The 23,671-nt window shown below is 33.8% G+C and overlaps 1 protein-coding gene and 1 long non-coding RNA gene across 4 annotated transcripts; both read left to right on the top strand.

Annotated features, from left to right (window-relative positions):
* The first annotated feature begins 427 nt into the window (after positions 1–427).
* LOC103986401 (transcription factor RF2a-like) lies at positions 428–7,294 on the top strand. Of its 3 annotated transcripts, XM_009404412.3 has the most exons (6): positions 428–585; positions 704–896; positions 1,018–1,814; positions 3,928–4,060; positions 5,571–5,655; positions 6,740–7,294. In XM_009404412.3, the coding sequence occupies exons 3-6, from the start codon at positions 1,162–1,164 to the stop codon at positions 7,078–7,080; spliced, it is 1,212 nt and encodes a 403-aa protein (XP_009402687.2). In that variant the 5' UTR covers positions 428–585; positions 704–896; positions 1,018–1,161; the 3' UTR covers positions 7,081–7,294. The 3 variants fall into 3 exon arrangements, with proteins under 3 accessions (XP_009402687.2, XP_018681530.2, XP_009402686.2); XM_018825985.2 differs by having other exon boundaries at positions 428–896; positions 1,023–1,814; XM_009404411.3 differs by having other exon boundaries at positions 428–896.
* Positions 7,295–9,330: 2,036 nt separating this feature from the next.
* Positions 9,331–10,083, top strand: LOC108952872 (uncharacterized). Its single transcript, XR_010496510.1, has 2 exons — positions 9,331–9,778; positions 9,849–10,083. It is a non-coding gene; the product is annotated as an uncharacterized LOC108952872 (long non-coding RNA).
* The last annotated feature ends 13,588 nt before the right edge of the window (positions 10,084–23,671 follow it).

The following is a 23,671-nucleotide window of genomic DNA, read 5'->3' as shown; positions in this document are numbered from 1 at the left end:
TTGATTAATGTTAGTTCAACATATATGTGTATATATATCTTGAATTTGATGATTAATCTTTGTTTGGTTGTGAGTTGAGTTATGTTTAATATTATTTTTATATTAATAAAATATTTTAAAATATTAAAAAAAACTAAAATATTATAGGGTCATATATATATAAATATATTTATATTTAAACATGAATTCTATAAAAAAGAAGTTGACGTATATTAATATTTATAATGGCAAAACGTTATTTGGAAAATTTGCAAGGAGGGATATGTAAAAGCACAAAGAAAATATAGTTTATTGGATTTGGCCTCACACGTCATCGCTCATGATCTCACGAGATCCATCGGATCCTTCATTCGGATGTTCACCACGAATCTCATAGCAGATATCCTATAAACATGCTCATTCGTCGAACACCCCTGTGGCCATGAGAAGCGCTCGACAATTTGGAGGATGCTTTGCTCGCTCGCGGAGTTCTTCTTTCCATCGAGCCTTCAATCTATATATCTATTCCCCTCATCGGAGGAACCGCAAGCGAAGCTTCTCCCGATCTGTTCATCAATTCCTTGCGAAGAGGAAACCACGGCGAAGGTTTTGATCTGTTCCATGAGAAAAATAAGTGATCTTTGCGTCCGTTCGTTCATTCCTTCCTATCTCCTCTCTTCTCCCAATCCATAAATTGTTCCCGCGCCTTCCATCACCGATCCAGATTCGCGGTTGCGTTGGAGATTTGTGCCTGTTCTTGTTGCATTGGATCGTTCTTTTGGTATCAGCTTGAAAGCCGCCACCTTTTGTGCCATCTAGACTCCCCAGATCTGCGACCCATCCCCACGGCTCGTCTTCGCGGAAAAGATCGCACTTTTGATTCGATCTCTTCTTCTTTTTTTCCTCGTACATTATTGGTGGGTTTCTAGATCACAATAAGTCTTCTTCTTTCGCTGAAAATTGCAAATTTTTTATTTGTTTTTATGCTAATCTTTGATTTCTTTTATTGGCTTTGGCCTTCTTGTTTTCTTTGTATAGATCAGATTTTTGGACGAGTCCGCAAATTAGGAAGGACATTTCTTTGATTTCGAAGAGCCACAGATCTTTGATCGCCGGGGTTGTGTTTCTAAGTTGGTTCTCGAGATTTGCATTGGTTTCTTGAAGAAAGGCGGTACCTTTGCTATGGACAAGTCGCCAGTTCCTGATGGAGGCGGAGACGGAGGCAATGGTGTCGGTTTACCGCCCCATTCATCCAGATACCCCGCCTCTGGCTCGCCCACGGCCTCTTCTTCTTCTCAGCCACCTTCGGATTCTGATCATTTCGGTCACCCGGCACCGTCTGAGGGCAGGCTGTTCAGCCACGATGTCAGCCGGATGCCTGATTTCCCTCCAAGAAATCCCGGCCATCGTCGAGCCCACTCGGAGATCCTTAGCCTTCCGGACGATATTAGCTTCGACAGCGACCTCGGTGTCGTGGGGTCCCACGATGGGCCGTCATTGTCCGATGAGGCCGAGGAGGACCTCGTCTCCATGTACATGGATGGTGAAAAGTTCGGGTCTGTTGCTGCCACTGCTGGTCTGTCCAACGGTGAGTCTTCACGGTCTGCATTGTCTCCTGTTCAGGCTCCTCCTCAGGGTGAGATTGTGGCCTCGGGTTCTAGTGAAAAGCTCAGGATAAGGCATCAGCATAGCCAATCTCTGGATGGCTCTACTGCAATCAAATCAGAGCTACTGATGTCTGGTGGCGAAGGGCCATCAACTGCGGAGGCGAAGAAGGCTATGTCAGCTGCAAAACTCGCCGAACTGGCTCTTGTTGATCCAAAGCGCGCAAAGAGGTTTGCTTACCAAATGAAGTCAATTTTTCCTTCATATCATTTATGAGACTATGTCCCATGTTACTTGTTAGTTTGGAGGTTTAGGTTGAGATTGAAACCAAATGCACGTAGAACATTTTACTAAGCTATGCACTTTTACCTCTTTTGATGCCAGAGATTTGCTATCTTACATCCGGACACTTATCTATTTCTTGCTATTTGGCTACCGCTTATCCCTAAGTATATAAGGGAACATAAATAAATTTATGGTGCTAGAAAAAGATACCTTTCAATTTGATTAATATATGTGCTTGAATCAAGAACCATCCAAGTCCCTGTGAGCTTTAGTTTTAGCTAGTTTGCATTCTCTTCTTTCATGTATGTGTAGCCAATATAACTTTCATATGCAGGATTATAACTTCAAATTGCACTTGCATAATATAGCCTTGCTTACCATATTTAGTACCCACAAATACAGAATTCTTAAATCTACATAACTAGTAGTTTGTGATGACCCTCAGACAATGCACATGACTTGAAAATTATTGCTATCAGCTTGAATCTGATTCTGACACCAACTTAAATCACTTGCGATAGTTTTGGATGGACTTTTGGTGTTGTTTGATCATCATCTACTATGAACATCTTGTTGGTTGTGACATATTGTCAAGTTATGTAGCAAAAGGACATATCTTATCTCTTTCATGCTTATTATAACTAGTTATGTCCAACTTAAATTTTAGATAACAATGCGAAAGAGCCAAGTGTTGTTCATCTTTAGTGCATGAACCCCATATCAACATCTTCAAGTTGCATCTACTCCTGATGAGCTCATCAACAACTTCTCTTGGTATCTATCCATTGGTCGTAATGGTTAAATTGTTCAGTGTTACTTATTGATACAAAGATCAGTCACCATATGCTAAATCTGATTCCTTCTGATTTATGAAGCACGTAGATAACACACACCAAAAACTTTGGATCTCTGTCATCTGTTTCATTTTGATGAATTATTATCCATCATACGATGCTTGTATTGTTCTACAGTTATGATTTTTGCAATTATTCTCTGTTTGATATCTTTTGTGGATATTTTGATTTGCGAATGATAGAACTTCAGTGGCCAAATTCACCATGGCTGTGAAATCCTTAATGTAGTTGTGGCTTGTTCCTTCTTCTAGATAGCTGTTGTAGTTTCTGCAGAATTTGTTTAACTAGTTCCATAATAATTGCAGTACCTTTTGACTTTGTTCAAGTAGTTTGCAATAAAGCATGGATTAGGTACGTGGTGTTGAAATATTTGTCATGTTTGATGAAGTTGTATGCTCAGTTACTGAACATTTCCACTCAGGTTAACTGCACCAGCTCTTGGACTTAATTTTGTGCAGTGAGTTCCTTACTTGCATGCAGTGCTATGCTTCATGGCGATAGATGCTACACTAAAGTTAGTCAAATGGATTGGTGTGGAACTCCACATTTCAGATTTCTTAAAGGACTCGCAATCCCACTCACTTTTTTCAATTGAAGTGCTTTTTTTTATCAATGATCATGCTAATCCCCCCTTTTAACTTCATTACTTAAATTATCAAAGGAAATATTCAAATATTCTTTTCTTATTATCTTCAAATTGGAACCTTCCTTTTGTCCTTATCATGCTTATTTACTTGCCTTCCAGCCATTGGATCTATGTTCTTCATGGGAACCTAGTGCACAAACTAGCGCACTTGGTTATTACATTTCTTGAAGTCAGTATTCATGGGAATCTAGGTTATTACACTTCCTGAAGTCAGTATTAATGGGAACTTAGTGCACAAACTGCCCTTTTCTATGTTCTTGATATCGTTGTTATTCTATGCCTAGTAACAACCTACAATCTGAGCGAAGAAACATACATCATCTAATCACAATGTCTCATGTGTTAGAACCAACATGAGAACCATTCCAATGGACAGTGTTGTATCTTATTCAGATTAGGTGTCCATGCACAAACATGCTTTCTATGCAACATAGTTGACTTTTATATTTATAAACTGACTTTTCCTGCAATAAGAAAGCCACTAATTGCTGAAGCATTCACCCTTAGACACCTCAAGCAGGGCTTTCTTTCTTGATTAATCTTGGCTTTCTTTTATAGGATTTTGGCAAACAGGCAATCGGCTGCAAGATCAAAAGAGAGGAAGATGCGATATATCGCAGAGCTCGAGCGACAGGTGCATACTTTCCAAACTGAAGCAACAACATTGTCTGCTCAATTGACAATGCTGCAGGTATTCATTTGCAAATTTCATTATTCGACAGATGTTTATGACTAACACTGGCAGAAGATATTTAGCCATAACAGTTAGGTCATCCACTTATAGTACACTGGAGATTGGCCATAGTGGGTCAATGGGATTCCTCATATATTTGATGAGCTACAAATAGAATTGTGTTAAATGACAAAGTTTGGCAATAAGATTGCTCCTTTCCTTACTAGGGTTTGAGGTATAAATGGTCTATCTGCATGCAGAGTTTAGGATGCATACATTGACCATCCCTACATTCAACATTGACAAAATCCTCATGCTGAGCCAACCAGTTTTTGTAAAAAGGAAAAGGTCATGCTCATTTATGGCTTGATACAGACTTACCTGATTAAAGCATGGGTGGCCTAACTTGGGCCTTGTACCTACCACCAACCAAGGGAGCATAACAGATAAGTCATAAATTGGTACCAAATAATATATACTTAATATTCTGCATTAGGAGTGAATAAAACATCTAGCATGAACATCGATCTCTTCCCTCTCTACTTTCTTGCTTTCCTTAGTTTTCTGGTAGCATGGATCAGGTGAATAATGAGGCACAAGTAGTCCTCAGTGTAGCTATTCTTGTGGCCTGATGTTCCTCCTCTGTTGGCTTCCTTTTTCTCTCAAGCTACTTAAATCTGTGCTGGAGATAATCAGATCTGGCTGGACATAGAGATTGTCGAATCTGGCCAGATTTGAGGCCTAAGTTTTGGCTGATTTCAGTGAATTCCCAATTCCTTTTGATAAATTCAGACTGATTTCAATTGTTTCCACTGTAGATTTGAGGACTAATATGAGAAACTAAGACATGTCAACTTGATGGGGGTCAATCATTTCAAGCTTAAAATTTGATGTCCAACTGTACATCCAACTAAATTGTTGGATATGGAATAGATTATAGATCTTGTAACCTCTTATCAGATTGGATTCATTTCTAGATCCTCTAAGCACTTAGTGGATTTGGATGTGCAGATTTTCTCCAATTTCATCCCAATAGTGGTCCTACCTATGGAGGCCAAAATTATGGCACCTAGGCCAGAATTTTGGTACATAGCTATATGGTTGTACTTGCATTTATGCATTTTAACAAGTTAGTGTTAGGCAGCCTCATCTCCATCTATTGAGTATTTGTGGATTTTCTGAGAGGTTGGAGAATGAATAATTCCTGTAATCTAGGGGATATATCACCATTAGTAGAACACATTTGTCCCGTTGATATAGATCTTATTGTCCAATCCTTTTTTATGATTGCCTAGAAAAGGTAGCTTGATTTGATTACCAAGTTAATTTCCACATGGATAACAAGAAAAATAGCTGAATTTAATAATGAAGTTATACTTCAAATGAATATGAAATTTGTGTCTTTGACCAAGTGTGGCTTAGTATATAATCTTCCAGGTTTCAATATTCTTTGCTAGTTGACATTTGAACCTCATAAGTTCTGTGAAACATGCAAAACATTCAGCAAACATGTCTTTGCCACTGACAGAGAGATAACAATGGCCTGACTGCTGAAAATAGTGAGCTGAAACTGCGATTGCAGACGATGGAGCAGCAGGTTCACTTGCAAGATGGTAAGGTTCTCATCTCATATGAGGCCTTTTCTGTTACTATTGTAATTTAAATTCTTCAATTTAATTTTGATTTTATCATACTTGCATCCATTTTTTAAGAAGGGAAGTTAAGGTATTATCATTCATCTAATAGTCATTCACCTATTTCATCATCCAAGAATGAATTTAACATGCCTATGGCCTGATAGTATTTGTTTTCATTTACTTGCATTTTCTAGAATTCAAGGCACCAATTGTAACTGTATTTTTGACAAGACTGACTGACATTTATCATTTTTCACAAATCTGGCAATGCGATTTGATGCTATTACATTGAATCTCCTAGATTGGTGGTGGTTTCTTTGAATATCATTGTTCTATCCATATTAGCATGTAGATTGATATCTCCTTTTTTGCATCCAAGTAATAGTGTTCCAATCGAAAGGGCAAAGTTATCAAAAAGAAAAAAAAAATCCTCTTTTTATACTTTTACTGCAAAGTACACTATTTTGGGAATTTTAGCACCGAGTTTTCCTCAAGACTATGAAATTCCAACGATGGCTCTGTTACGATAGCTGATACACTTCTTCGGTAGATTCCTGTTGTTCATATTTAGTCTCCTTTTCTGAAGTTGTTTCTACATTGTTTTCTTCCGTACTTTCTCTCTAGTCTTACGTTTTCTTAGGTTTTTTTTATTTTCTTAGTGACAATAGGCATTCACATTCTGCCTCGATTGTTTTTTTCCTCACTTTCTCCCAATTCTTATGTCTTTTAGGTTACCTTTAGTTTCTTAGTGACAATAGACATTGACATTCTGCCTAAATAATAGACACAAGTGATAAATAAAAGAATACTAAAAATTTGAGTCGAGAATTTTTAAAGGTATCTATTAGATTTGTTTATGTACCATCAAATTGGGGGACATTTTAAGGATTTCAAGAGATAGGGATACTCTACAGTAAAAACCCTAAAATGAAACCCTTCGTGGTGGTAGCTTTCATTTTCCGTAAATCATCCCAATCAAACTGCTTCAACCATTGATTTCCCCTTGTACTGTTCAACAATTAAAAATATGCACTTTGAAAACTCTTTTTAATTGGTGTAGCACTGAATGAGGCACTGAGAGAAGAGGTTCAGCACCTGAAGTTGGCCACAGGTCAGATGTTGCCGAATGGTGGACCGATGATGAATCTTGTTTCATCTCCACTCGGAGCAAACCATCAATTTTACCACCACAATCAAGCGATGCAGTCCCTCCTGGCGGCACACCAACTTCAGCGGCTCCACATCCAAGCTCAACATCCGCAACAGCTACCGTCACATCAGAATCAACAGCAACGGCAGCTGCAGCAACATCCAGCTCAGCTGCTACAGCAGCAGCAGCAGCAGCTGCTGCTGCCTCATCTCCCTGGCAGTGATAGCAGCAGCAACCATCTGCAAACCTGAGAATGAATGGACAGTCCATTTTCCAGTCAATTAGAGATACCGAAATCTTGATCTTGTTACTTATAGAGTTGAAATCTTGGGCTACCGAAATCTTGAGCTACAATGAACATAGTTACCTATTGTAGTCAGTTCTCTGGATTGGAATGCAAGCTATGTAGTGTGGCTCTCATCAATTGTTCTTCGGAATCTGAATGAAGAGTGGTGCTTTGGTCTATTTTACTGAGCTACATTGCATGGATGTGCAGCTCCTTGTTGAATGAGATCACTGACTTGCAGTTTGCTCTCTTGCATGGCCTTGATGATAAATATGCAACATTTCTGCATATTTATGGTTAAATAAAGAACCAAATGTGTCGACATTAACTTGTTGAGTCTGAATCACTGATATAAAAAATAGTTTTATATTTTTTGAAATATTCTTACACTTCTAATGAGAGATTAAACCAGAAATGTTGAGATCAGGTCATCTCAATTCTTGTCATCTGAAGTGAATCTACCAAAGTAGAAGTAAGAGATGTAAACCATTTCTTACTATTTTTCAACTCCTCTCATGTAATCTTAAAATATTGTTTCCCATATTAAAATATCATTATCTACTTCCTAACCATGCATGCATTAATAAGGAATATATTTTGGTAATTAATACATATTTCCAATCTTGAAAACCTAATAAGGAACAATTTAATAATTGTAAATTAAAAATAAAAATTAAATTAAATCATAGCTTATTTGAAATCCTCCCCCCATCCCCTTTATAAACCTCTCATTTCATCTATCTTGGTGGGAAAGGAGTTTGAAGGGAAGCAAAAATTGGTGGAAGTCTCTATCTCTCTATCTCTCTCTCTCTAAAAAATGATAGGGTTTTCGCTATATTTTATTTTTAAGTTTTATAAGAAATTTGGTGTTTTTATGAAATATTTGAAGGTTTAGGTTAACCACAAATTAATTTTTGGTAAAATTATAACTACATGCAAAATTTGTTTTATGAATTTAGCTTCATAAATGGACACTTGAACTTTAATATTTTATGCTCGAATTGTTATTTTATTTTCATCATACGATTTATAATTTTTGTGTAGATATATGGATTTAGTATCTATTGCTCTCAGAAATAATATGGGTATTTTATTAAAATTATCTTTATGCAATAGAATATTACTATAATTTATTATAAATTTACTAAAAAAATACGCTTGGGAATTGTGTCTCAAAATTTGAGGGAAAAAAAAAGAGAAGGCAAGGGAAATATTATAATAAATAAATTTAAATTTAAAATTTATAATATAATTTTTATCATATATATGATATATATCTCGATATGTACGAGAGATCCCAATTAGATTAGCATATCGTGAAATGAGCTACAAGCTCATCACGGTACGGAGCCACCATCGAACGAGATCTCTCGTGCCATATACAAAGTATGATTTATCATTTTCAACACATATCTAAGTGTTTCGTTAAATATCATTAATTTTGAGTTATTAAATCTTTCAGATAATTACAATAAGATATGTGAAATTTCAATTCTTGAATAAATTGAATTAGTCAATAAACCTTCTGAGTTGTGTTGTTAAAAGAAAAAAAAAAAAGAAAAATCTGATTAACTCAGCAATATTTGCCATAAGGAAAAAAAAATTTCCCCATTTAATTTCTCCTCCATATGTTTTGTTTGGCTATATAGTTGCATAGAACAAAAGACTGGTTGGTAAGCAAATTGACTGTTAGAGATGGATCTCATGGAATTAATGATAGAGAATGTGTTCAACTAATCACACACTCAGCTGTTCAATCTTCAGCGTTTTAGATGGACTTCATGAAAGCCACAAGTAAAAACTCAACCTTTCTCCATGAAATGAAAAGGTGGAGGGAAGTGTTTATGAGATTTGAAGTATTTAAATGTGTTGGGGGAGAGAAGTTTTAGTTCATATCAACAATCAAAGAATAATTAAGAAAAAAGCCGACATAAGATTTGCGGATCTATTTATCGACTATAAACCTTGAAGAATTTTTTTTAATCTTCTCGTATAAATCTCGAAGAATTTTTTTTAATCTTTTCTATCACTTTTCTTATGTCTCGCTTCTATTTATCGACTAAATAAATTTTAAATCACGAAGAACTCTTTTTTATACTTAAATTTATAATCTAAATTCTCTTAAGTACTCCTAAATGATTACCAACTCCAAAGAGACTCTTTAAGTACTCCTAAATGGTTACCAACTCCAAGAGAAGGGTTGGTTGGAGGCACATGAATCTCTACTCAACGTTTGGACCGGCAGTTGATCGAGCTATAATCTATTTTGCAGCACTTTTGATCTAAAGAAGAAGAAGAAGAAGAAGAAGAAGAAGAAGAAGAAGAAGAATGCATTCGAGATCATTAGATTCACTGCTATCTCTGACGGTGGAGAAACTGTCTTCTCCGACGAGGTCTAACTTGGCCTCACCTTCATCTTCTCCTCCAACACCACCATCTCCGCTTCCGGTCAGCGTAGGACCGGGCGACCGTAAGTATCCATTCTGGCCATCGCCGTCACCGTCACCGTCACCACCGGTCTCTCCGCCAGGCCAGTCCCCGCCAGAGACCGCATTGCCGCTCTTGCGCCGGCGACGGTCGCAGCCACTTGAAGAGCTTTCTACTTTCTCTTTAGATGGCTCGTCTTCCACTCCAAGAAACTGGTGGCAATACTTTGTCAGCTGGTAAGTTGAATGATACCCACCACATGAGACTTGCAGAATATGACCTAATTGGAGCAATATGAACTTTCAGGTTGGAGTGGCTTTTGCTGAGATGTTGCTGCTGCTGCTGCTGCTGCTGCTCCTCCTCCTTGCTGCGAACAGTTCCATCTCCATCACCTTTGAAGCAATGCTAAACATTCTTGAGAAATCTTTGTAGGTTTTAATAATGTTCTTTTTCTTCTTTGAAGTTGTTGTAGCACAACAGTATCTGCATGCCTTCTTTGTGTTGCTCTTCTCATGATTTTTCTATGCCTCTTCTACTTTTATCTTCTGCCAATCTACTAATTAAGAAGTTCCTGTTAGATTAGCATTTCTGTTAAGAAATAAATTATTTTGTAAGAATTTAATATCAGAATTAAAATCAAGTAAAATCTAATACAGAAAATACTTATTTTTTAAATATGATAATTAATAAGATACTTTGAATGTTGTGAACCAATACATCATGATTTACATACAATAATTAATTAAAAAATATTTACTTTTTTTATTTTCAAAATCTGTAAGTCTAATTTTATGTTTTTTTTTCTTTTCTCTGGGAAATATTTAAGGTAATTCACATAAATTTCTTTATCTAGATTTCTCTTCATAAAAGTTTTCACATTTATTTAATGTAACTCAAAATCATAATGAGCTACTAATATTATAATAATTCTTAATGAGTCTATTAGATAAATTAGAGAAGATATCTCATTATGATCAATATTTTCTTTATGAGTAAAATAACTTTATATCGTTTGACACTACCTTTGAGTCATATTTAATCTTAAAAGCTCATATATCATAGACTCTTACAATTATTATGTAATTCGATGATTTTTAAATATCATTCTGGTCTATTGATTTAAATTTTTTTTATATTTATTAATTTTCAGAATCATTACTTTCTATAAATTATAAAAATAATGAAAGATCTTTTGATTCTTATAGATATACCATATAAACATAAAAAATTGTGTCTCTTTTCCTTTTGAGATGTTCTCAAAACTATCCATTGTGGTTCTTCTATAAGTCATTTGATATTATATGAGTTTATTAATGTTATTTTATTATTTACCTTCATCAAATTGTTTATTGATTTAAGCAACAACTTCTTGAATATAAAATTTTAAAGAAGTATCAAAGTATATCTTCTCAATATCAAGATTAAAATTTGAGATTTTCACTTCTAATAATTCATTATTTTTCTAAAAAAATATTTTACCAAATTTAACTATCCTTAAAAGAACTAGAATTATGATCAAGTTCACCATATCTACTATATAATTTACCACCCCTCCTAGATTTGTTAATTTTAATATTTATATCTAATTGTCTTTTGATTTCATTTATATACACATAAAGATATCAAAAGCTTGGAACCTAATATGAATTAGATATACATAATTATATCTTAAAAAGTTATCTATAAAGATGATAAGATATTTCTCTCTACTAAAATATGGAACATAGAGTGACCTGAAGATGAAGATGTAAGTATATATAATCTCAAAAAATTTATAAAATTATGTTTCATTCTAATATTTGATTACACAGTGGTTGTAAACTCAAGATTCATATTAATTTTATATAAACAATTATACAAAATTTTATAACCAACTGAATTATAAATATATTGAGTTTATCATTATTAAAAGAAATAATAATCTAATAATTCTAGAATTATAGTAATATATCATGTATCCATAAGATCCATTAGATGAATCATGTTTAGACATAGGTGATAAGCATCCACTACTATCACTTTCACTTTAAAATGGTTCCTTACACATTGTTGGTTATATAAGTTGATAAGTTGATGCGTCATGATCATTTCATCAAGTATTAGAAAGGGACCTCCGTAACATTTAATTTGAAACATACAAATGTTAGAAAGGGACCTCGGTAGCTTAAATCTTATAGTCATTTTCACATTATCTTTCTTGTAATAGAAGTAGCATTTTAATATAAATATTTTTATTTTATTAGTTTATATTATATTTATAAACTCAGTCAATTTATTTAATAAATTATACTTCAATATTTTATTATTCCTAACTCCTTCAGAAGTACTCATTATGAGTCTTTCTTATTTTAATTTTAATTCTTTTTAAATATATATACTAATCAACTGATTTAAATTCCACTTATCATTTATTTATTGTAACAAATTTTAAATGAGTCAAACTAAAAAAAAAATAAATTAAAAATAAATTATACGTGAAGGACTCATCTACCTTCATACTCAATATCTTTAAGTTTTATAGTTTTGTAAGTCATAACTAGGATATATCATAGAATTATTTAAGTATCATAATACTAAATTATAGTCAGTTGTTTCATAAAGGTACTAGTTAATGACTTATTAATAATTTTAAATCAATCTTTTAATATTCTAATATACTAGTTATATTCTGTATTGAAGTATAAATATTATTAATAATTATTAAAAGTGAACCTTTTAGATTTTTTAATCATTTAACTATGTATCTTATATAACTTTTAATGGTTAAGTCTATAATCCTTTCAATAAATAATGCTAAATTATACGTTCTCAAGTTATTTATAATAATTTAATCTAAAAATATAAAAAATTTATAAGAATAAAATGGAGAAAGTACCATTGTAATAAAATAACATAATATTAATACTTTGAGTTTCTTAATAAATATTGAACCATTGATATCATCTATATTTTATATTTGAGTGAAATATTGATATATCTAGTGTTATTTTACTATTACGGAGGATTGATATCAAACTCATAAAATAGTATTGTTATATTTGAGTATACAACCTTAAATTACAAAAATATTCAAAATAGTATCATACTACTTAATCTCATAATCATTCAAAGTGTATTCTTTTTTGAAATTACTTAAATATTTTAATTATATATGCCTTTATGAATATTATTTAAAATTAATTTCTTAATATAATTTTATAAATTCTATCAAGACTAATTCCCTAATATAAATCCTATCAAAACTAAACCAATCAAAATTGGATCAAAATTAGATTTTAACCAAAGTCAAAATTAAATAGTTGTCAAAAGGGTAGAATTGGAAAAATAAATTAAAAGGGCAACCCAAAATAGAGTCAAAACGAGGGATTTTGATTAAAAAACTAGGGCTTTACCGTTTTGGGTCAAAATCAAGTGGCTACCCAAATCACATAGCCTTGTCCTTAACCTCTGTATTGATGAGCAACATCGGCATTGTATTAAGGAGTGACCAAACCACCTTGCTAAGCATTATTGACTATTGTCACATAGCTGAGAGATTATCAAAGTTATCGAATCTTTGCTAAACGTTGGATTTGTCAAAAGTGGAGAAGACATTCAAAGCCATCGAATGTAGGGAAAATCAAAAAATGTCTTTCGCTTCTTTCATTTTGGAATAGAAGGCAAACACGGACCTCAAAAAGGAGGATGTTAGAGGCTAGAGGTAAAGTGGTAACTTGGAAGTAGTTTAAGGATGCATTTTTTAGCAGTTCTTTCCTGATTTAGTTTGTTTTGAGAAGCAATAAGAGTTCCTTAGCATCCGCCAAGGAAGTAGAACTATAATGAAATATAATTATTATTTCACTGAGTTGGCTCGGTTCTCCTCACATATTACTTTCAATGAAAGTTAAAGAGCTCGTCATTTTAAGAGGAGACTTCGATCATCAATTAGAAAGTCTGTTGCAGTACTAATTTTACCAATATATACTGAAGTGTTAAATCGAGCTCTAGTGGTAGAGAAATTGGATAATGAACTATAACAAGCAAATGATCGAAAGCGACCTTTTAGTGTTACACTAATTGCGCATGGGGGATCACATTCTGGACCCTCAAAGAAAGGCAAAGACAAACAGTTTGGGAATTAACAAGCAAGAGCTCCTAGTAATCAAGTCGTCATAAGATGCTATTTCTGTGGGAAGACATATCATGTTTCCACCTCATGTCCCATGAGATGTGCATATTTTTATTATCAACAACCGAGGCATATGTCGAAGGATTGTCCTCGGAAGCAACATCAACGCCGAGCTCCACCCCAAATAGCTGGACAACAACAACTAAGACCCAGAGAGGGAGGACAGGCAAGAGTCTATGCACTGACTCATCAAGATGCTAAAGCCTCGGAATCTATTATTAAAGGTATCATCACACTCTATGGTATGTCAGCATCTGTGCTTGTAGATTCTGGTTCTACACATTCTTTTATATCACCCTATTTTGCTATGAAATTGTATAGGAATCGTGAGACAATAAGTAATACATTAATGGTAGTAACACCAGTTGAAAATTCTTTGATAATTGATTAGATATATAGAAACTACGTTATTACTAGTAGATCTTATTCTACTAAAATTATAATATTTCGATGCTATCTTGGGTATGGACTGACTTTCAGTATACCATGCAAGTGTCGATTGTCTCCGGAATACTGTTACTTTCTCATCCTTAGATCAACCATCTTTTAAGTTAGTTGGGATTCAAGAAAACCTCCCTCCTATTATTTTAGCCTTAAGTGCTATCTAACTATTACTAAAAGGATGTCAGGGATACTTGGTCTTCATTTCTGGAGAAGAATCTAAGAAGCTAGTATTTAAGGACATCTCTAAGATTTTTCAAATATTTTTTCTTTAAGATCTACTTGTACTACCGCCAAATAAGCAGATTGAATTTACAATTAATCTTCTACTTGGTATTGTACTTATTTCTAAACCCCCGTATAAAATGGCACCAATTGAGTTGGAGGAGTTAAAGAAACAGATCCAAGAGCTTTTGGATAAGGGTTTTATTCGACCTAGTGTATCACCTTGTGGTGCCCTTATCCTATTTGTGAAGAAAAAAAATGGATCTATACGACTATGCATCAATTATAGATAATTTAACCAAGTGATCATAAAAAATAAATATCCCCTTCTCCGAATAAATGACCTATTTAATCAACTTCAATGTGCTTAGGTATACTCGAAGATTGATTTGAGATCCAAGTATCATCAACTGAAGATAAGGGAAAGAGATATATATAAAACTGCTTTTAGAATAAGATATGATCATTATGAATTCTCAGTAATGCCTTTTGGATTCACAAATGCACTGATTGCCTTCGTGGATCTCATGAATAGAGTGTTCCACTCTTATCTTGATAAATTTATAATTGTGTTCATTGATGATATCTTGATCTACTCTAAAAGCATAGCAAAGCATGAACACTATCTTAAGACAGTTCTAGAAGTCCTAAGGCAAGAGAAATTATATGCTAAATTAAGTAAGTATAATTTCTTGTTCAATGAAATTATGTTTCTCGGTTATGTAATTTCGAGTACTAGTATATCTGTTGACTCTCACAAGATTGAAGTTATGTTAAAATAGAAGTAGCTTTCTAATGTTTTGGAGATTAGAAGCTTCTTGGGTTTTACTAGATACTATAGAAGATTCGTAGAAGGTTTTTCAAAAATAACAGCACTATTGACCAGGTTGACACAAAAGAATATAAAGTTTATATGGGATGATAAATGTCAACAAAGTTTTCAAGAATTGAAGAAAAAATTAACTAGTGCTCCTATCTTAGTGATTCTTTCAAGGGGAGAAGGTTTTGTAGTATATAACAATGCCTCACTACAAATGATTGGTTGCATTCTAATGTAAAATGAGAGGGTAGTTACTTATGCATCTATGCAATTAAAGCCTCATGAGAAGAACTATTCTACTCATGACTTAGAGCTAGCAGCTATCATTTTTGCATTGAAAATTTGGAGGCATTATCTCTATGGAGAAAATTTTGAAATCTTTACGGATCATAAGAGTCTCAAATATATTTTCACACGGAAAGATTTAAATATGAGACAAAGAAGATGATTGGACTTTCTAAAGGATTATGATTTTAATATCAATTATAATCCTAGGAAAGCTAATGTAGTTGCCGATGTCTTAAGCAGAAATACCTAGTCTTGTAGCCTATATGAATATTCAAAAAAATTCTATGATGACAAGGTTGGCAGACTTAAAACTTAAACTTTTATTGGAGATAAATAAAGGTTATCTTGTGTGTCTAATGACATATATATATCTTCAAATGATAGTTAAGGAGATAGCTCAAGGATTTAGACCTGAATTTCTCCAAGCCAAAGATGGTTCTATTACATTCCACAATTGACTTTGTGTTCTCGAAAGCCATCCAGTAAAGATGCAATTATTGGAGGAGGCACATAGATCAAAATTTAATATCCATCCCGGGACTACTAAGTTGTATCGAGATTTATGCCAAAACTACTAGTGGCATGATATGAAGAAAGATATAACAGAGTTTGTTTCTAAATGTTTGTCAACAGGTGAAGATAGAACATCGAGTACCTATGGGAAAATTACAATGGATTTCAATTCCTGAATGAAAGTGGGAGCAAGTCATTATGGATTTTGTGACAAGATTACCCAAGACTGTGAAAGGATATGACGGAATTTGGGTAGCAGTGGATAGACTTACTAAATCTGCTCACTTCCTCCCTATTAACAAGAAATATTCATTGGATAAACTAATAAGCTTATATATTAAGAAAATTATTCGATATTATGGTGTACCAGTTAGCATTATCTTAGATAGAGATCTAAGGTTCACCTCTAAGTTTTGGGGAAGTCTACAAAAATCTTTAGGCACGCAGTTAAAGTTTAGTCCAGCTTTTCATCCCCAAACTGATGGCCAATCTGCAAGGATAATACAAACTCTTGAAGATCTCTTAAGAGCAAGTGCTTTGGACTTTGGTGGGAGTTGGGATATGCACTTACACCTAATTAAATTTTCTTATAATAATAGTTATCACTCTAGCATACAAATGACTCCATTTGAAACTCTTTATGGAAGAAAGTACAGATTACCTATATATTGGGATGAGATAGGAGAACAGAAGCTTTTAGGACCTCAATTAATTCAAAAAGACACTGATAATGTTTGAATTATACATCAAAGATTATTAACAGCTCAAGGTTATCAGAAAAGTTATACAGATCGAAAGCGAAGAGATCTAAAGTTCGAAGTTGGTGAGCACGTCTTCTTAAAAGTGTCACCAACTAAGGGAGTTACAAGGTTTGGTCAAAGGGAGAAGTTAGCATCAAGATTCATTGGCCTATTTGAGATCTTACAAAAGGTTAGGCCTGTGGCGTACAGATTGACATTGCCTTCGGCTTTGACTAACATCCATGATGTATTTCATGTGTCTATGCTTCGAAGATATATCAGGGATCTATCACATATCATATCTTACCAACCTCTACAACTAAGAGATATGCCAATTTTAGAGAACAACCAACCCATATTTTGGAAAGGAAAGAATATGTTCTAAGGGATAAAATTATACATTTGGTAAAGATTTGTTGGCAACACCATTCAGACCAAGAGACAATGTTGGAAAGAGAAGAAGATATGTTCCTCCTATAGGAGGGGAGAAATGTAATCAAATCAAATAATTAAGTTAGGAATTAAATTTGTTTCCTTACTTGCCATTATAATTTAGGAAATATTAACATATTTCCTTATTTATTAATATGAATTAGGAAATAACTATTAAGCATTCCAAATAGGGTGATATCATATTTGTTAGTATATTAAATAGAAATAATTTATATTAAATAAATATAAAAATAAAAATAAATTTCTTTTAATGGAGACTCATATCCTCCTATTTAAGGGGAGGGATTTGTCTCCTTCGTTCCTCACTTAGTCGAGCCTAACAATAGGAGGAACGATGAGTTACACCCTATTGATGAAAGGTAGGTTTCCCTACCTTTCTTGAAAATAAAAGTTTTAGTTTTTATTTTAATTCTTTAAATATTAAAAGTTTTATAGTTTAAAAATATTTATCAATTCTTTAAATGTCAAAATTTTTATTATTGAATTAAAATCTTTCAACTAAAGTTTTTATAATGTTCTTTGACCCCTGTTTAAGATTTTTTATTTTTAGATTTAAATATATTAAAAATTTATATATTTTATATATATGATATTTCTTGACATTATAACTTATCTTTAATCTTATCTGAATTAAAATTTTTGTTAGATTAAAATATGTTATCTAAAATTTTTTATATTCTTTGATTTAAAATTTAAAATATGTTATTCTAAATGATTTAAAATTTATTTGACTAGAATATGTTGAAATTATACTTGCGTTGAAAATATGATTTTCATTTAAATTTAGAAGGTTATTTCTTATAGTAAAGCTTATCTTTCAATATATCTTTTAATGTGTTATTATGTTTTTATTTATATAATTATTAATGAATATATATTGGATATATATAATTTTTCAATATATATTTCAATATGCTTTGGGAGGAACGTGTCCCCACTTTGGTTGGTGAGATACACCACTCCATCCGTTGTTGGGAGTGCGATATGAGTTTGCCTCCATTCACTATTGGGTGAACGCAAACTCATCCCGTATAATAAAGCCTCTCCATCCGCTGTTTAGGGGAGTGCTCCTTCGGGTATTTGATATACGCCAATGAAATGATTGAATTTTGATCATGTATTCATTTTGAGTTGACTTATGGGGTTCCTACTCAACGTTGCTGAATTTTCTTTGTTTTTAATTTTTAGAGCAACCTCCCTCTAGTACTAAATCAGATTTTAGAAGAGAGCAGACCTTCCTGTACCGCTAGATAGAGCCACTTGGATGATTCTTGAAGTTAACATCACTATGTTTACTTTTCTACTTGTGATTTGATGAATAAATGAATTATAATAAATATTTATAAATGATGAATAAAGTGATGTTTATCTACTTGGCTCTAAATATGTGGAAAGATATGAAGAAAAAAAATCCATGATGTAACATCATCGGGTGAGTCATATGAAAATAAACAAATCGTATAAGGTAAGTGTCACATAATTAGAATAAAAATATCATTTCACAAACGAAAGACGATAACAATAATAATAACATATCTCATACAAAATAGATCTAGTGTATAAATAAATCTAGTTTCTTGAACGATCTACAATATATTAGATTTCAATGATATAGCTCTGATATCAATTGTACAAAATAAAACTATTATATAAAAAATTAATATCATGATTAAAATCAAGTATCATAAGTCTATAATAAAAGGTATATACCTTTTGAACACGATAATCAATAAACTACATCGAATATCATATATCATGAACTTGCACAGAAAAGAAACTAAACTCACTTTCTCTTTCTATTTTCAGAACCATTGTAATTGGCGGAATATGGACATAAAATAAAAGTATTATCTTTAGAAGGTCCTCCCATAATCTCCAAAGAAATCATATCATTATTGAATTTTCTTTCTATTGATCTATAATTCAATCATATCTATAATATATCTTATCTAATTAAATAGGATAACTTTTTATTTTTTATTGCTTAGTCTTCTTCGCAGACCATGGTTTAAAGCTCTAATGCATTTCTTGTTGTACTCAGCTTTAATTCAAAACGAATTTTTACCGTAAAGCTACCGAGGTCTATGTTCCAGTCGGTGTTAGTCCTTTTCCAAGTTAGACTCGATCAAATCTATGGCACTGTCATTTTGTTCAGCTACCTTCTTCATGCCACTACGCAACTGAGTGCAGCTGATGGTGACCACTGCACTACTTGTGTACTCTACTCCATAGCCGTGTATACCATGTCGACGGTAAGAGTCGCAGAGAGGACTTGGAATTAAGAGCAGTGACTCGGCCAGTCTGCGGACTTGCTCTCCTCCTAAACGCCGTCGCAGATCAAACACTTGGCAGTACTCTTCAGCTACAACCATCGTCGTCAACCTATATATATATACATATCCCCAGGACACTCGTAGCAGTGCAAGCCACCTTCACTTTCCTCCTCTCTTCGTAGAAGCCAGCGACATATGAGGCCACAGACGGCTCCTGCGGTCTCGCTCATCGTCGTCTTCGTCGTCGTCTCGATCACCGTCGTGTCGATCATGAAGAGAGCTGATGCAGCGAGGCCGGCGCCTGACTGCACCGGCGGGTGGAGCTACATGGCGTGCGCGAGCACGGACGAGAAGGGAAGGGAAGAGCCACCCTCGCTGGCGAGGTGGATGGCGAAGTTGTCGCATGGCCCCAGTCCCAGAGGTCCAGGCCACTGATGACAAGACTACGTACCGTAGCGAGGATCATTTGTTGATACATCTCAACATACATATACGTACATACATACATATCACGTCAAAGAATAAATATATATGTGCTCAATACACATGATCTGTATCTCATAATTATAATATACGAATACTTCGTATATTATAATTCTTATATGATAACAATCTCTTTTTTTTTTTTTTTTTTTTTTCTGAATACACACATCTATTTGATGCGTTTAAGTTTTTCATTAATCACGTTTGAGATGAGTGAGGATGAAAGATAAGCACTAATAAGATTAGGGAATTAGAATCATATGTTGGAGGGGCCTTGTCGAGTATACCTTCAATGTTAGTATTGCATGCGACACTTTGGTCATGAGCATATAATCCTCAAACATTTTGAAGAGTCGATACGAAGATTGCTCATCTTGGAACTTATCCTCGAAATACAATTCTCAAGTGCAACAAATCTTAGTAATGAGCTAACAACTTGATTCTATGGCTTAAATAGATGATCAATTTTGACACTAATATATTGTGTTGGAGAATTATTCATCTTGAAATTTATCCAAAAAATATGATTCTCTACTGTAACAAATATATAATAATTGATCCAAAATAAATTTACTCTGTGACTTGATGCAATGATCAATTTTGACACTAATAGCTACTAACCTCTCCCTTTGTGGGAACAAATTTTCTAATAATCAAATGACTAAAAAAAAAAAATCTAAAACCTGTATTTTTTTTTTTGACAGAGATACATAAAATGATAAAAAAAAAGAAGCTGAATTTCCATCGCGTATGTTATTAGTTTTCTCATTTTTTTTTCTTAAAAAAATATTCTTAAATATGATAGAAAAGGATGTTGGATATAATTCAAAATGTTAGGGTAACCATTTATAGAGAAAAATCCTATTTACAAGTATGTCAATGTGTTGTTTTTAAGTTTTATCGTGAATCATTTTTTTTTATAAAAGAAAATTATTTATGTTGTTACGATATATTCTGATCGTCCATAAGGTGACTTGGATTGAATCGCGACTCTTTTTTATTAAGAATATCGCTTATAGAATTGGGTGGAACTCCAAATCCACTCATCTCGATAAAATTATGTTGGCGATGTACTCGACAAACCTAGTCTACTCCGATAAATGCAAGTCTTTAAAGTGTCATCTAAATCCAATTAGCTTGGATTAGGTGAGATGTGATTTGCTATATTTTTCTTAGCAACATTCGTTAGGGTTATAGGAAATTAAATTGTGGTCATAATCATAGATATCACTATCGGTTTGTGAGTTATTTGGTTTCGCGGTAGGTACATTGAATCCAAAAATCATAGTTCGCAATGTTGCTAAATACATTGAATCGCGATAGGTATCGATCATATGTTGCTAAATACATCAGTAGCCCGTAATGTGTCAATCTACCCATAGGATATGTCAAAGTAATTTTAACCATATTTGTGTATAAAAGAAATATATATGATAATTATTAAAGATTTTTCATATCTTAAAATACATTACAAGCCAATGTGGAAGCGAATACTTTTTAGATTGGCAATTGTTGACCATAATATCTTCTTTCTCACATTTTGACTCATGAAAACAACGTTGGCAAATCCACATGCCTCCACTTTGGAGACCAATATGTTCCTTTGTAGCCCTACAAAACTCTAATCTTTGTTTTCATCTTGTGATAATTTTACTCTTTTTTTCATCAAAGTATTTTGATCATTTCAAAAATATCTGAGAGCGAGATTGAATAAATAATCACAAAAAACACATAGATATTATAAATTTTCCATTCTATTTTATTTTCTTATATTTTGAGTTTTTGATGTTTGTTTATTTATTTATTACTTTTATTTTTAATTTTTGGTATTATTTTATACATGATTTTATTAAAGAACGGAGACTTGACTTTATTTTAGAAATGCATAAATTATGATAGTGAAAGAATCAAATGAATAACAAATGTTCAGATTTATTTCCATGTTCTAAAAGAATTATAACCATTAGCTATAATGATACTTCTTATGAGTGGTTGACACATCAATTATCAAACATAAATACCTGAAATCATAGAGTGGAGTTTCTGAATCAAACTGCAAATTGACACAAAATTTAAAATCCTAAAACTAAATTTCTAAATTCTTTATAGAGATTTCAAAATATCAAATACAAAATTATTATTATTATTATTTTATTGGAACCTCAGCCTCATGTTTGAAGGTTTCTATTCTTGCCACCTACCAATATGAAGGGACATATGTTGTGCTATGTGAACCAGTGTGACATGAAATGATGACCCATGCAATGGTGAATACATCAGCATACATAATGTAAGACAGAAATGTAACAAGTCAAAGTTCCACTCAACAATGGTGACAAGTCTTTGTTCAAGGAATGGACCAGATCAAAGTAATCTTGGCACACATCAATTTCTCATCTATTCCAAATTAACTCTCTGAGTGGCAGCAGTAATCAATCAGCTAACTGTGCCAGTGCTACTACGCAGTTGAACATGTGATGATGACTACAAGCTTGTTCAGAGTCCAAAGTGTTTTCTTGCTCATTCCTCACCACCAAACCTTATCAGTTCAACAGTTGTGCATTGGCATGGTTGAACGCTTGAAAAGGTTGAAGCTTCAACGAAGGAAGTGGGATCACAAGTCAGAGAGCTTGACCTTTTCCACCATTTGTTTTCTCCGCTTCAATGGCCAACCTTTTCAAAGTCAGAAGTTAGAAATTGCAAGTTACAGGTTTCAGATGGCAGTCCACTAGCCGCAATCGATTCAAAGTCCAATAAATGGTACAAAACAGTGCTGAGGACATGGTTGACAGCTTCAAAACCTAGACATGTTCTTCAACTCTTTGATTCGGTCTGAGGTAAGGAAGACATGTATCCACCAAACCCTCCCTCGCTACACATATAAATCTAAATCCATGCAACCAGCTTCGTCCGTATCCCACCACCTACCTCTTCAAAGCTTCAGCTCCTCTCTCTCTCTCTCTCTCTCTCTTTCAAGGCAGTTGCATCTAGCGATGATGAGGCCTCGGACTGCTCGAGCACTGTTGCTCATCGTCATCGTCTCCGTCGTCGTCGTTGCGTCGAGCATGCAGGGAGTTGATGCGGCGAGGCCGGCGCCAGCTGACTGCGCCGGCATGGCGAAGATAAGCACGGAAGAGAAGGGAAGAAGCACCACCGCGAAGTGGATGGGGAGGTTGTCGCACGGCCCCAGTCCCAAGGGGCCAGGCCACTAGCCTTGGAGAGAGAGGTTCTCCAAAGAGACTCTCCTCGACAGGAGGCAGCTTCTTGATCATTACATGACGATACAGATCTTGATACGTATGCATACATGTAAAGATAGTTATTATTTGCAGAAAAGAATTCTTTAAATCTTTTTGCCATGTCTTTTGGGTCTATTTTCTCCGGTGGAAGAAATATTTAATTAGCAGACACATTTGTTTTTGTTTATTTTGGAGAGATACCGCAACTATTATCCTTGTAAATGATTGGATATTGTCTCGTATCGTACCAACGTTTAAATATTTGTTCGATACGATATGTATATCAAACGATATATATATATATACCGTTCGTTACCAAACGATATATATATATACCGTTCGGTAACGAACGATCTATGTACCGATCAACTGATGGATCAATACGTACCATCCGATACGAACGAAATACGTACCATCCGATATCAACGATATTATTTAAAACTGCATACCTTAATTACAACCACTCAAACACTTTAAACCAGTATG

The sequence above is a fragment of the Musa acuminata genome, chromosome BXJ3-5, assembly GCF_036884655.1.
Source record: "Musa acuminata AAA Group cultivar baxijiao chromosome BXJ3-5, Cavendish_Baxijiao_AAA, whole genome shotgun sequence".
Lineage (NCBI taxonomy): Eukaryota > Viridiplantae > Streptophyta > Magnoliopsida > Zingiberales > Musaceae > Musa > Musa acuminata.
Note: the sequence above shows the minus strand (reverse complement) of the source record. Positions and strands in the feature narration are given on the sequence as shown.

Bases quoted from the DNA above. Each gene is read 5' to 3' on its own strand.
- LOC103986401 (XM_009404412.3), top strand. From the start codon at position 1,162: ATGGACAAGTCGCCAGTTCCTGATGGAGGCGGAGACGGAGGCAATGGT. The intron at 1,815-3,927 runs GTTTGCTTACCA...TTTCTTTTATAG, and splicing joins GATCCAAAGCGCGCAAAGAG to GATTTTGGCAAACAGGCAAT. The intron at 4,061-5,570 runs GTATTCATTTGC...TGCCACTGACAG, and splicing joins CTCAATTGACAATGCTGCAG to AGAGATAACAATGGCCTGAC.